The sequence below is a fragment of the Acipenser ruthenus genome, chromosome 30 (assembly GCF_902713425.1).
Source record: "Acipenser ruthenus chromosome 30, fAciRut3.2 maternal haplotype, whole genome shotgun sequence".
NCBI classification, from domain to species: Eukaryota; Metazoa; Chordata; class Actinopteri; order Acipenseriformes; family Acipenseridae; genus Acipenser; species Acipenser ruthenus.
This window is the reverse complement of record NC_081218.1, coordinates 5929819-5944967: the sequence shown is the minus strand read 5'-3', so window position 1 is coordinate 5944967 and position 15149 is coordinate 5929819. Positions and strand designations below refer to the sequence as shown.

Genomic DNA, 15149 nt, shown 5'->3' with positions numbered 1-15149 from the left:
CAGCTGGGTAGTGGTGTCAGTCTCAGTGTTAGCATGCTCACTGCAGATAGCTCTCAGCTGGTTAGTGGTGTCAGTCTCAGTGTTAGCATGCTCACTGCAGATAGCTCTCAGCTGGGTAGTGGTGTCAGTCTCAGTGTTAGCATGCTCACTGCAGATAGCTCTCAGCTGGGTAGTGGTGTCAGTCTCAGTGTTAGCATGCTCACTGCAGATAGCTCTCAGCTGGGTAGTGGTGTCAGTCTCTGTGTTAGCATGCTCACTGCAGAGAGCTCTCAGCTGAGTAGTGGTGTCTGTCCATTCTACCTCAGAATTGGTTATTTAGCAAATACCTTGGTATCCATGAATAAATAACCATCTGCTCTTCAAAGATATTTTAATTATTGTAATGAAAGCTGTCACTGTCAGCTGTCAATGGTTTTCCACAATGGATTACATTCAGTGCAGAAAATGAAGCGCAGACATCTCACCTGGGGGGTTCAGCATTGGTAGTAAATGGATAACGTTTCGGAGCTCATTCAAATGTGTTTGTATTCCAGGGTATCAAGATATTCAGACAGCAGGGAGTCGGAGTGGTGCTCAACAGGGAGCCCCAGTGCTTCTGCATTTACAGCTGCATGCGTCTGATCCACCACAGTGCCACAGTGCACTCTGGGATTGTTCTCATTACAGCACTGTTATTAGTTTCAGGACTTGATGGATTCTGTTTTAAAGGTAAACAGTTGTGTAGAAACCAGACACACCATAGCAGATGCATCTTGTGCTGTGTCCTTGATTCTGCTATGGAAAGAAACAACAATGAAAAACAATACATTCAATTCTGTGCACATGGCAGTGCGGTCAATGGAACTGCAGCACTTCACAATGCATTCAATTCTGTGCACATGGCAGTGCGGTCAATGGAACTGCAGCACTTCACAATGCATTCAATTCTGTGCACATGGCAGTGCGGTCAATGGAACTGCAGCACTTCACAATGCATTCAATTCTGTGCACATGGCAGTGCGGTCAATGGAACTGCAGCACTTCACAATGCATTCAATTCTGTGCACATGGCAGTGCGGTCAATGGAACTGCAGCACTTCACAATGCATTCAATTCTGTGCACATGGCAGTGCGGTCAATGGAACTGCAGCACTTCACAATGCATTCAATTCTGTGCACATGGCAGTGCGGTCAATGGAACTGCAGCACTTCACAATGCATTCAATTCTGTGCACATGGCAGTGCGGTCAATGGAACTGCAGCACTTCACAATGCATTCAATTCTGTGCACATGGCAGTGCGGTCAATGGAACTGCAGCACTTCACAATGCATTCAATTCTGTGCACATGGCAGTGCGGTCAATGGAACTGCAGCACTTCACAATGCATTCAATTCTGTGCACATGGCAGTGCGGTCAATGGAACTGCAGCACTTCACAATGCATTCAATTCTGTGCACATGGCAGTGCGGTCAATGGAACTGCAGCACTTCACAATGCATTCAATTCTGTGCACATGGCAGTGCGGTCAATGGAACTGCAGCACTTCACAATGCATTCAATTCTGTGCACATGGCAGTGCGGTCAATGGAACTGCAGCACTTCACAATGCATTCAATTCTGTGCACATGGCAGTGCGGTCAATGGAACTGCAGCATTTCACAATGCATTCAATTCTGTGCACATGGCAGTGCGATCAATGGAACTGCAGCACTTCACAATGCATTCAATTCTGTGCACATGGCAGTGCGGTCAATGGAAATGCAGCACTTCACAATGCATTCAATTCTGTGCACATGGCAGTGAGGTCAATGGAAATGCAGCACTTCACAATGCATTCAATTCTGTGCACATGGCAGTGTGGTCAGTGGAACTGCAGCACTTCACAATAACTGGTGGAGTTGGATTGTGAAAACACACCTTTACATAAATCCCATCCAACACCTTGTCTGTGCAATTCACATCACCGCTCTATTAGAAAGATGTATAGAGGAGATTTTAGTTTGCCTGCACATGACGTGTGCATTGAATTCATTCTTTTCAATGTGACGGGCGACTGAACTAAAAGAGTGATGCTTCAAAGCTTTAAAAGTCTATTGTTCTCATGATGAGTGACGTGATCACAGCTCCATCGTGTGAAGAGAGCGAGCCTCCCACTCCAATTTACTTGACAGTTCTCTGTATACTCTGTATATCCACACCTCTATGAATGAACACCAACAACATAAAATGCTCAGAAATCACATTTTTTATTAGGAACAATTCAGAAGAAAAATGCAGATTGTCCATCTTGTCAGATAACTATTAGTTTTTTTTTTTACAGTGGGGAAAAACTTGGTAACAAAGATAATACATTTATTAACCAACGTCAGGATTTCAGCTGACAAACACATTCTCTTTGATATCCTGGTGTCTTCATTTTTACAAACAGGAGACAGTAATATTGTCATCGTCACAAAAACATTTTTTAAATCTGAACCAAAACAATCCAGTTTCCAAACTGCACTGAAAAATGTGAACCATTTCACAGTCTTTTTGATTTTTATTAAATCAACATACAAAAACAACAAGAGCAAAAAACAGCCTTTAATCCCTCTGCAGGTCAGGCACTGAAAAATGCCCCCCTCCTGGCCACGTCCTCCTCCCCGTACTTGAGTATTAGAGCCTGTTTTGTGGCGGGGTCTCCTGACTGCAGAGCCAGGTCGTCGTGCCGTGTCCAGAGGGGTCTCCCGTCCGCTCTGCGGCCGGTGCGCAGGTAGTGCTGCGCAGCCTGGAAATCACCGCTGTTCTTCAGCAAGCTCTTCACCACGCACACCAGGTCCACTTCAAACTTGTCCATCAGGAACTGCACAGCAGCGATGGCGTCTACCAGCTCAGCCTCAGAGGGGTCAGAGAAATCTACAACCAAGGAGTCTCCGTAGATTATGAACTTACAAAGACAAGACAAGCTGTAATGGCCCCCCCCAGCCACGGGCACACTCTCCTGGCCAGCTAAAGCACGCTGGGTCCCTGCCTCTCTCTCTTCAGCCCCTGGTTCAGTCTCCAGGGCATGTCTCTCTTCCTGGGTTTCAGAGGGATCTGAGGGGTCGGACGCTCCCTCCTGCATCTGGGAATCTACAATGAAGGAGTCCCTGTACTTCACATACTTGCAAAGCCAAGACAAGGGGCTTTGGGGTACTTCTAACTCGGCTCTCCCAGCCACGGGCACGCTCTCCTGGCCAGCTACAACACTGTGGTCCCCGGCTTCCTCCTGCTCTCCTGCCTCACCAGTCACTTCTAGATCTGGGGTCTCATCATCAGGCTGAAAAAGCAACAGATAAAAAGTCAGACAAGTGAGAGAACAATACTAGAAATATGCAAGAAAGATACGGCAGCTGAGGCGGATTTACTGGAACAGATAAGCTTAATGGATGCTTAACTCTTTCAGTGCCAAGCCTTTATGAACAGAGCACAGATCTGATTTAATTACAGCACCGACAAGCACAATTTGAAATGGTTTATTTACGTGCCTTTTCATTTGAATACTTTAGTTCCTATTGGTAATGTTGTTATACAGTTAAAGATGGATTCATGTTTTGATGATGCAGCGGTGACATTCTGTACAACCTTTCAGTTCATTAAGATAGCTATTAATGAAAGGTGTTGATTAGAATGATATAATAAAATCAGCTTTTTAGTGTCGGAGATTCATACATTATTATATTTGTAAAGATAATAATTTATGATGGGACAGGTACCGGTTTAGTATTTGGCATTTCCACATATCTGTCTCAGAAGTGACCTGTAGCAATTTTCAAGCTCCCAGTCAAGGGGGGACATGCTTAAAAATGAGTCCCACACAGAAACATGGTTTAGTTTAGTTTTTATTTTCGAACTCTTCAATGGCTAACTCTTCAGTGGTCACAATGAATGTACTTTTCACACGTTCTAGTAGCTGCCTGTTTTTGCAGTTTCTCTTGTTCTGTTATTTACATGGACAGCAGAATGTGTGTGCGGCCGGTGTGTGTAGTTCTGATGATGATTCTGTGAGTGCGCCAGTATTAACTGTTTACCAGTATTGGTATTTCTGTGGTCCTGTTTACCAGTATTGGTATTTCTGTGGTCCTGTTTACCAGTATTGGTATTTCTGTGGTCCTGTTTACCAGTATTGGTATTTCTGTGGTCCTGTTTACCAGTATTGGTATTTCTGTGGTCCTGTTTACCGTTGTGGATATTCAGTCTACACGACCGGGGTCCAGCTTTGTCAACTCACCTGGATCTTTCCGTGGTTGAAGTGGATCTCCACCAGGGGTGTAGTGGAGCCGGAGCGGGGCGGAGCGGCGCTCCGGCACTTTTTCAATCCATGTTTTTCAATTGCAAATGTTCACATTTATAAATACATATATTTAAAATATTTTCGTGTTCGAATTTTGTCTAAACACTTGTAGTAAGCATTGCCTGCGGCTCTGTGCCAGCTGTGCGAATTTGCGACAGACAGACAGCTAGCTATACGTTTAATAAAGACAAGCTGTCGGCTAAAACATCAAGTAATCTGAAAAACGATGTCACCACAATAAGCAGCACAGTTGCTGCTTTTGATTGGTCCATTATTATGCCATTAAAATATGCTGTCATTCCAGTTTTTTTTTTTTAGCAAATCAATTTTGAAAGTGATGTTGCTGACAACCAATCAGAGAAGGAGGCGGTTCGTTCCTTGGCCGTAACTGAGGTGATGATATTAGTAACGGTATTAATAATAATAAAAAACAACTCGCAAATCAAAAATGTCTGGTCTCGGAGGTAGTAAACGAACTCGTCAAGAGACTTTGATACAATATTTTGGCAATAGTAGTAAAAAACAGAAGATCGTTTGTTGTACGGCAGAAGCAGAACCTACAGTGGAACCAGAACCTACAGCAGTTGAAGAAAAAAGCGCGGAGAAACAGCCATGGCCAAACATCTGGAGTTCTGAGGTATGGGAAGAAAAGAAACAACTTTACACTTTCCTTGACTGTGCGGATGGTAATCTGGGCTGTCGTGTTTGTAGACGTGTTTCTGCGCTGTCAGTTTTGAAAAGTCAGGGTGTTTCTCTGTCTTCTGAGTGGAAAAATTACAGTGTTGGGTACAATGGAAAAACTCGAGAGCAACAGCTACGATCTTTGAGAAAAAAGATAGCTGAACACAAGAAATCCAGCGCTCATAACAAGGCCACTGCATTGTTACAGCAGAACACAGAGGACATTATTGGGAAATGTGTTGACAGTGCAAAAAGGCGAGATCACGAAACTACCTGTAAAATATTTTCTACTGCTTACTACCTTGCAAAACAAAATCGACCCTATTCTGATCATCAGGCCTTACTGGAACTGCAAGAAATAAATGGTGTTAATGTGGGAACTGGTCTTCATTCCAGATACAGCGCCACTCAAATTATCAACCACGTTTCTGATGAAATGGTCAAAAAGGCCTGTGAGAGAATAATACACATCGATGGAAAAATTGCTGTGTTAATTGATGAATCAACAGCTCTGAATGGTTCCCCAGCACTTATTGTGCATCTCAAATGCGAGACAGACAAGACACGTGACCCTCACTTCATGTTTTTGGAGTTAGTTGAACTTTTTGATCAGTCAGCTGAGTCCATAGTGTTAGCGCTTACTAAGTGTCTTCAAAAACACGGGTTTGACCATGCATACTTACAGAAGAATCTTGTTGCATTTGCAAGTGACGGTGCAAGTGTAATGCTTGGGAAAAAATCTGGTGTGGCAAAACGAATTTCAGACATGTACCCCAACATTGTTGTCTGGCACTGTCTAAATCACAGACTCGAACTTGCAGTTGCCGATAGTGTTTCTGAGACTACTGGCATGAACCATTTTCATTCTTTCATGGACAAGCTATACTCAGTCTACAGTAGATCAGCACTAAATCAGCAAGAACTCCGAAATTGTGCGAAGGAACTGGATGCTGTCTTGAGGAAAATTGGTCGTGTACTGGATGTGAGATGGGTTTCCAGTTCGTTCAGGACTGTCTCCGCTGTGTGGGAAAGTTTTGAAGTTCTGTCGACTCATTTTAAAGCTGCCGTAAGCTCTAAGCGGACTTCTGCTGAAAGAGCGACATACAGCGGTCTACTGAAAAGGCTGTGCTCGCCAGAATTTCTCATTGACCTCGGAGTTATGTACGATGCCTTATACGAACTTTCACTGCTGTCAGAGATTCTCCAGAAACGGACTACTACATTGGTTTATGCAGATAAAATGGCACGTAGAACAGTAAGGATTTTTGAATCCATGAATGAGAATGTAGGTACAAAGACTCTTGAAGCGCAGATAGCTGCCATGGAAGGAACATTTAAATCTACAGTGCTGACGTCGAATCCCAAACATGTAAAAATAAATCATAAACAATTCCTTACCAAACTCGCCAATCATATGAAAGAACGACTTTTTACAACCACTGCATCAAATGAGAAGGTATGTTCATAAACCTTGTACAGATTTTTTTAATTTTAATAGCTAGCCTAATTGTTTGCAATTAACGAGCAGAGGGGGGCGTTAATTTCAGTTTCATGTGTAGTATAAAACTGCAACTGAGAAGTATATACAAATAAATTATAAACATCTGCACTCCTGTCAGTCTCATCGCAGGTGCATAGACTAATGTAAATATAAGAATAGAAAAACACTCCCGCACAGTATATGTATTCTGCAAAATCTCACTTTTATTATTTACTTTATTTAATCCTACTCAAAACTACAAAACGCATATATATATATATATATATATATATATATATATACACAGTTAAGGTTTCGAAAATACATTTTAGAAATGCTACCATTAATTTCAAATAGCTTATTCTTTCAGGCTTCTTCCGAGGTGAATTGCCAAAAATATGAAAGTCTTCTTTCTGAGCTCTTGGTCCTGGATCCACACCACTGGCCTGCAGAACTACCCCAGGGTTATGGCGAAAATGAAGTTGAAAGATTGTGTCGGCGCTTTCAGCTAAATGAACGTATTATCAAAAATGCATTTCGAGATTTTAAGGAGAACAACGGAAGAATTCCAGATGATTTAGCTCCACTTATTAACTGCACACGTGTGATCCCGTGCAGTACTGCTGAATGTGAAAGGGGATTCAGCCAAATGAACTTAATTATAACTGATCAGCGTTCCAAAATTTTAATCAAACATGCTTCAGCCTTAATGTTTATCAAGCTTCATGGACCCCCTTTGAGACAGTGGAATCCAAGCCCTTATGTGACCACTTGGTTGCGACACAATCATCGATCCGCAGATGACAGCCGTACACGGGTGGCAGCTCCAATTTCCAGCGACTCCCCTGACGCTCTGTGGCAGTTCCTATAGTTGACTAAAAACAACCTGTGATTGGTAAGTGCAACTTTTAATTTTCTATAGAGAGGGGAGATTTTACAGAAATTTGTTAAGTAAAATATGTGTTATATTATTATTTAAAAAAACCCGATTAAATCGCGTTAAATGGAAAGTGGGCGTAACTGTTAATACCTCGTTAACTATTTAATTGATTCTCATTGGGACCGCTCCGCTACTTTTTTTTTTACCACTACACCACTGATCTCCACACTCTAATTCCTAAAGTGAATCTCTTTACCCAGCGGCTCAGAGAAGCCTCACACGCAGGTTTTGCAATTGAATCTCAATCCCATTAAATGATGTGAATGCTTCATTTTAAACAGGCTACACAGATAGAACATACTGAAAATACAGGAACAGGGATGACAGAGTCGCCGATCTGCTGAGCACACCGGACACGAATGAAGCAGGGAATAAAGAAATGAACACATTGATTTAAATGAACTAATCCACACCACAGGCCAAGTCAACCACGCTAAATCTCCATTACAGCGGGCAACCGACAGAGAACACAGCAAGAAACTATCCACCTTTCAGTGTTTGCATCATAGGAATCACACTTTTTAAATAAGTTACAAATATACGTATTGTCATTTTACTACCTTTAATAAAACACTGAGTGATTACAGTACCTTTGTGCCGTGTCTGCAAAACAACACATTTACAGTAGATATAATAAACATTATAGATTGAAATTGATAGAAATGATGCAAACATTTGAGTCGTCAGAGTATTTCATCTCGCTTTTCTCTTTCTTTTTTTTTTTTAGGCAGGAGCTAGAGTGTTGTGAAAGACAGGCCCCGTTTACTGATGTCAATATACAGAAAAAAAAATCATTTTATATTTGATGGACTGTCATCTGAAGCCTAGCGAAGAAAAATATTATGTTCCGTTTTATAGGGCACGGTATTCTGGCATTTTAGCTGACAATACAAATCAAATACAGGGGCTCCAATTGACACAAGATGTGTCCTTCTCTCCAGCAAAGCATTTCATACCATACCCTTGATAAACTCCAGACTGCCAGCAATGCGAACGGTTCTTATGCTCGTGTGTCTTCATAAGGCTGTGTGGTTTATTGTTTAAAGTGATACGTCATCATACGTTGCCGTTATTCCTGAAACTTGGCAGAAGCGTGATTTTTTTTTTTCTGCACAAGGTAAAAATGTGTAAGGCTTACCTCAAATTCCCGGATCAACCATTCCAGAAACTCCTGCTTCCAGCGCTCTGCACGGCTGCTCTGTGTGAGCGGGACCGCCTCCGTAGCGACCTCTTGTCCTTGACGAATCTCCTCTTCTGTGTCGCTCACCTCCTTCTCCAGGGTTTCTTCCTCTTTCTCTGCTCCGTTTGTCGCCTCCTTCATTTCCTCTGGCTCCACAGCCTGGTTTTCCACTGAAACACAAGCAGGCCCATTCATTTGTGAAATACTGAACACATCGTAAAGATTTCTCTCTTTACACAACAGCAGGGCTCTGAATTGCCAACAAAACAGGAAAGGCCAAAATGGCCTTCAGTTCAATACATTTGTAGAGGCTCCGAAGGCCACTAAACTGAAGTCAATGTCAAAGTGTAGAATGTTGTGTGATTCATATATACAGCGAATTGTTGGCCACAGCAAGAAAAACTGTTTAACTTAATAATAGCTATTTATTTATTCAGAAAATTATGTTTGTTTGTTTTTGTATCAAGCAGCAAGCAGCCTCAACAGGGCTCCAGACTAAATGATTGCCTTTGGAGCCAACGGCTCCTAGGCCAGAAAAAATTGGTGGCCAAATTATGGGATGCCACTTTAAGAGCAAGTTGGCTGTTACCATATTCAACTGCTTCAACTACAACTTAACCCTTTGCGGTCCTATGCCGGACCTGGTCCGACATTGAAATTATTCCTATCAGGTCCATTGTCGGACCCTGTCCGACATCATTATAGAAACGCAAAAAACTGGTTTTTAGTCGTTTTTTCTCCGGAAAAAGCCGAGAAAACCATTCATGGCCGAGTGGGAGCGACAGGAGCCGAGACAAGCTGAAGAAAAAAGAGGGCGTATCTCATGAATAGTCATACTTGCCCCTGGCATCAGATAACGGCAGCCATAAGGAAACAAGCTGGCTGCCTGTGAATCAGCACTCGGGGAATATCACAGACATTTGCAGAGCTTTTTTCAGATGTTATAGTAATAAAATAATGACTTGGATCGCATTATTGAGGAGTTTGGTGATAAAACGAGTGATCAGGAGATGATTGATCGGTATGTACGACTATTATTATTATTATTATTTATTTCATAGCATATGTGAAAGCGATAGCGAACGTCTGACACTCACTAAATGGACTGCAAAGGGTTAAGACCCTAACATGATACTAAAACATGAACTTCTTTTAGTCCTCACTTGTTTGTTGCCTCATTCTGTTCAATAGGTACACTATGCAGCTGATGTCTGTGATTAACTCTGCGTTTGATATTTGTGATATAAGTGTTGTGTATGGAAGTCTGTTTGTGTGCAGGTGTAACATGCTGCGTGTCCCTGTTCAGTGTGAGTCGAGTCCTGGTCTCACAGCATGCAACACAGCCAGCGCTTATGTTTTTACTGTACATCGAACCATTTTTATTTCCCCAGGAGTACATTTCCTAATTACAGTCCCAAGTATTTCTATGTGTTTTGCTTTCACCGTTCTTAAAACGGTCAGTTTGAGAATTACTCTTTGTTTTCCTGCAGCGGCTGACCGTGCTTCAGTACAAAACGACCTTACTGTTTTTCATGATGGTAACATTAACATCACAGCGCCTGCTTCTTTGGCTGAACTCAAGAGATATTATCAGCTTGGCATGTAACTAGCTCAATTAAATCATCCTCAGACTTGTGAAGTCAAACAACGATGGCGTTTACACGGACGAGTCACGACACTTTTACTCACAATGTTTTTGCCGTACTTTTCAGGAAATGCGTTGCTATGCTGTTCTTTTCTGAAAAGTGGGCCGTACCAATGCAGATTAACGCGGGTATACGATGTATTCACGTGACAACGTCACACACTCGTGACTGTAGAGTCGAGTTTCATGTGCATGGAACCGAATATACTGGGATAAGATACAGCTGCTAAAGAAGATGCAACAAACGACAGGAATCTGTTTGTGTTAACTCAAAACTTGAAGCACACTACGATTGGAGTGGCGAAAGACAACATTTGTTTACTGGAGTTCACAAAGCTTGATACGGTAACCGTTCCACTTGTGTTTTTTTAAGTTTTAATTATTGACCTGCCTTTCAGCCCTTCATTATAATTCTTTTCTTTATGTTAAGTTTTCATTTTGTTAATGGCACGTGTGCAACACACAACCCTGAAGTGTATTTTTATTTAAAAAATGTCTTGAATGCAGCGTTTCATTTTAAGCACAGTGTTTATGCAACATGCACTCGCACACGTTCCATCATCATCACAGCTGGGTTCCTGTATTGTGCTGGTGTTAACACAGCACCTCTGCACTGCCAGGCATTTCAATCACATTGATATCGTCCCTCTCGTGCGTCACTTTAAAACATCTCATATGCTGGCTTTTTTTCCCCATCATAGAGCATTCACACATATTGACACCAGTGTTGTGTATGGAATTGGTGCAAATTAACCCAATTCACGTAATCATGTTATTATTTAGACCCAAACGCTTTTTAATACAGGCGTCTCTCTAGTTGCTGTAGCAGAAAGGGCACTGCGGCCATGCCAGTGAAGAGACATGCATTTTGAGGGGCATTGGGGCAACTGGTCAGAGCACCCACAGCAATCACTGCTGTTCACTTAGAAACACTGCATCCTCAGAAAACCCCCGTGACAAAAAACAAAGCTCTATAATAAAAGACATGTACCCCAGAACTGCACGACTGAACAAATGAGCCGCCTCCTTCTCAATACAGAAAGAGGGATTGTGTTTTGTTCCTCGCAGTGGAGTTTTTGTGTTGACACCCAGCGTTTCGAATCAGCCATTCAGCTGTCTGAATGCACTGTTACAGACTAACTGAATAGTATCTAACGGTGACAATATTTAAGTTTTGTTCAGGTTGCTAAATATAATGTATTCAATGCAATGCTGCTCAATTTGATTGTGAACTGGAGTTTACCTGTTTTAATTGCATGCATACGACACAGGGAAAAAACACAGAAATTCATATTTATTTTATGGGCCCCACTGTCTACCATAAAAGCCAACATTGGCTTTTATGGTAGAGTAGCGATCTTTTCAAATATGTATATATAGCCCTCCTGTGATATTTCATTCACTTGGTTGATCCATGGTGAGGCGATGCTATATTTTAGTGTTAGTCAGTTAGTACTATAAAGAGGAAGCAGTGTCTATGATGTTGTAAGCAGCACGGAGCGCTACAGCACAGTGTGTTTGAGAGCTCTCTCACCTTGCGGGTGTGATGAAGTGCCCATGGCCTCGGTTTCCTCGACTCTGCTTTTCCTCTTGGTGGAACGTGTGGCCACGTTGCTGGGAGTGGCTGCCAGGTCCTCCGTGGATGAATCGCACTCTGTGGACTGCATCCTCCTATCTGTCACACAGCAAGACACAGAAATCAGGCATTCTCATCATGGTGCTTTTACATGCTGTCTACAAGCTTCCTCATTCCTTAACCCAGATCTGTCCAACATTCTCCAGAGCCGGGAGGAGGAGGAGCCACCGTCTCTTGAGCCGGGAGGGGGAGGAGCCACTGTCTCCAGATCTGGAAGTGGGAGGAGCCACCATCTCCAGAGCCGGAACGGGGAGGAGCCACCGTCTCCAGATCTGGAAGTGGGAGGAGCCACCATCTCCAGAGCCGGAAGGGGGAGGAGCCACCGTCTCCGCACCACAGCCAGAGGGAGGGGCTGCTGTATCCCTGAGCCACAGAGGGAGGGGCTGCTGTATCCCAGAGCCACAGAGGGAGGGGCTGCTGTATCCCAGATCCACAGAGGGAGGGGCTGCTGTATCCCTTGTGGGGAAATGGCTGGGGTTTAAGGGGGGGATTATTCAAGGGGGGGCACTGGCCGATTCCAGCCATGTGTGCGATGCACAAGGGGGAAAGTGTGTGGCAGGGCAGAATCCCACCTTGTAAAGTGTGTAAATGTGTAATCAAAGACTGGGTGTGTTGAATGCAAGTCTCCTCCCTGCTGCTCTCCTGTCACAACCCCCATCATAAGAACATAAGAAAGTTTACAAACGAGAGGAGGCCATTCAGCCCATCAGGGTGTCAGCTTCAACAACACTCAGGGTGTCAGCTTCAACAACACTATCACTCTCTCCATCCCCTTATGCTAAAATCCTAGGTGTTACTCTTGACCCCTCCTTGGACCCCAGTGCCAGCCGACACATGCAATGGTATAGCTGTGCCCAAATCGTGTTGAGAAACAGCGCACTGTGTGCAGGTCTGTGATTCAGGAGAACTCTTCCTTCTCTGATATTATGTGCTGTTGTGATTGCAAACCCCATTTCCTTTATTTATATCACCGTGTTTCAGTGATGTCTGTTTGAACGCAGCTGTCTTTTTTTTTGTTTTGTTTGCATAGTAAGTTATAACCATTTTTTTTTTTGCATAGTAAGATTTTGCGTGCTTTTTATGTCTATAGGCTACATAAACACATTGATTTTCAATGTCCTGTTACTGATTTTGTTTGTACAGTTGTATTTAATCATAATATACCTGTATATAGACGCATGTATTTATTTTATGCAGTCGGCTGGTATATGTGCGTATTAGTATATAAACACATTTATTTTAAAATTAGTCTCACTTAGTTTCGGATGTATAGTTGAGTTTCGGATGTATAGTATCGTACATACATATACCTGTTAGCACAGTTTAGTTAATATCGTCTGTCTATCATTAGCCTCGTTAGTCCTCTCATGCCACTTCATTTGAATACATCACCATGCATTTGCATATTCAGCAGATGCTGATGAGTACCATTGTGTTATTTTTAAGGCATGGGTCTTATGCTTTAAATCGCGCTTTATCGTGGTTGATAAAGCACTATCTAGCAGGCGCCTTATCTTTGGCTAACACGCGTGTTAAGAACCTTCAGTAAAGGAAGCCCCTTTCACGCGCCACTTTTTTGGATGAACAACAGCAACCATTATCCAGCAACCATCGTCCGCCACCCGTCCGCTCCAGCTCATCCAGAACTCTGCTGCCCGCCTGGTGTTCTCTCTGCCTCGCTTCGCCCATGCTACTCCACTACTCCGCTCGCTCCACTGGCTCCCGATCACCGCTCGCATCCATTTCAAGACTCTTGTACTAGCCTACAGATGCCTTGACCAGACTGCACCCAGCTACCTCCAGACCCTCATCTCTCCCTACACCCCCACTCGACCTCTCCGCTCCGCCTGCACTAGAAGACTGGCTCTACCTCCGCTACGCTCCCCTGCCTCCAGAGCCCGCTCCTTCTCCACCCTTGCTCCGCAGTGGTGGAATGACCTTCCTACAGATGTCAGGACTGCCCAGTCCCTGACCACATTCCGGCGCCTCCTCAAGACTCACCTCTTCAGAAAGCACCTGTAGAACTCCTCTGTGTGTATCCTGGGACACTATCACCCTTCATGTAAATGTGCTTTATTTTGCTCTTATCTGCCCCTATTTTACTGCATTTAATCCTGTACTTCAGAATACTGTAATCTGCCAAGTGTTTAATCTGTAGTATTTTGTATCTAATCATATCCTGATGTAACTATCACTATTTAATCATACCCTGATGTAACTATCACTGTTATCTGCTGTATTATTGAATTGTGGTTTGTCACACTTGTACTTTGCTTGAACAAAAGTTATTGTATTTCTTGCTCTTATTGTATTACTTGTACTGTAACACTTGAAATGTATTTGCTTACGATTGTAAGTCGCCCTGAATAAGGGCGTCTGCTAAGAAATAAATAATAATAATAATAATAATAATAATAATAATAATAATAATAATAATAATAATAATAATAATAATAATAATAATAACCATTATGTGTGTCGTAGTTCAGTTAGTCTCCTTCGCTGATTAGGAAGAATCGATCAGGACAATGATTGCCAATTGGGATATAGTTGTGATGTTCATTCAAGAAGTTGTTTGAATTGTAAATTCAAAGAAAGTTAAATACTCTCGTTGTAAAAATGTGATTGAGCACACGTTCCGCGTTTTTCACATTACGCGTTGTAACGTGAACAACGCGTAAGGTTTACATTCAGCAATCGCCTCAGAAACGGGTAACGGGTGGGAGGCTGTCCCTCTGAAGCAATGGCAGTTACTGCTGTACTGCACAATACCCACCCTGTTTGCGTGTAGCCGGTGTGTCCTGTGCTAGATTGTAAATGCGAATCATCTGGCGTTTCTTTTACCTTGTTTTGTTAATTTCACAGAAGCAGCCGAACTTCAAGAACTGCAACCACGCGGGAGACTTGCAGTCGATATCCGGTCCAATGGCGCGTGCGAGCAGTCCTCCCGTTTGAAATATAGAGCACTTTCACTTCCGGTGAAGCTCAGTGACGGCAGCGAATGTGGCGCCATATTGGACTTGAAACAAACAAACAGAAACGACAGCCAGAAATCATTGATTTTATCGGCACATTATACATCACTTCTCACTGATTGAGTACAATATGTTTGTTTAAATGACTGCTAACAGGCGGGCAGCAGTTGTAGTCGTTATCTGCATTACGATTAGCCGGTCACTCGTGATCTCTTTGGTTTCGAGTCGCAATCCGCTCCGCAGCGGCTTTACAAAGCTGCAGTGACGTCACGCAGCAGAAGATACACTGTGATTATTAATTTCGTAAACTCGCAACGCT

The 15149-nt window shown here is 42.9% G+C and overlaps 2 protein-coding genes across 3 annotated transcripts; one reads left to right on the top strand and one right to left on the bottom strand.

Annotated features, from left to right (window-relative positions):
* Positions 1-2216: 2216 nt before the first annotated feature.
* Positions 2217-14894, bottom strand: LOC131702709 (telomeric repeat-binding factor 2-interacting protein 1-like). 2 transcript variants are annotated; one of them, XM_059004499.1, is made up of 4 exons: positions 14700-14894; positions 11754-11894; positions 8533-8744; positions 2217-3279 (listed from the first exon to the last, which is right to left on the bottom strand). In XM_059004499.1, exons 2-4 carry the CDS (start codon positions 11884-11886, stop codon positions 2581-2583), a joined length of 1044 nt encoding a protein of 347 aa, XP_058860482.1. In that variant the 5' UTR covers positions 11887-11894; positions 14700-14894; the 3' UTR covers positions 2217-2580. The 2 variants fall into 2 exon arrangements, with proteins under 2 accessions (XP_058860482.1, XP_058860483.1); XM_059004500.1 differs by lacking the exons at positions 11754-11894; positions 14700-14894 and adding an exon at positions 10264-10305.
* LOC131702700 (E3 SUMO-protein ligase KIAA1586-like) lies at positions 4272-7418 on the top strand. Its single transcript, XM_059004486.1, has 2 exons — positions 4272-6430; positions 6825-7418. The coding sequence occupies exons 1-2, from the start codon at positions 4742-4744 to the stop codon at positions 7323-7325; spliced, it is 2190 nt and encodes a 729-aa protein (XP_058860469.1). The 5' UTR covers positions 4272-4741; the 3' UTR covers positions 7326-7418.
* Positions 14895-15149: the final 255 nt, after the last annotated feature.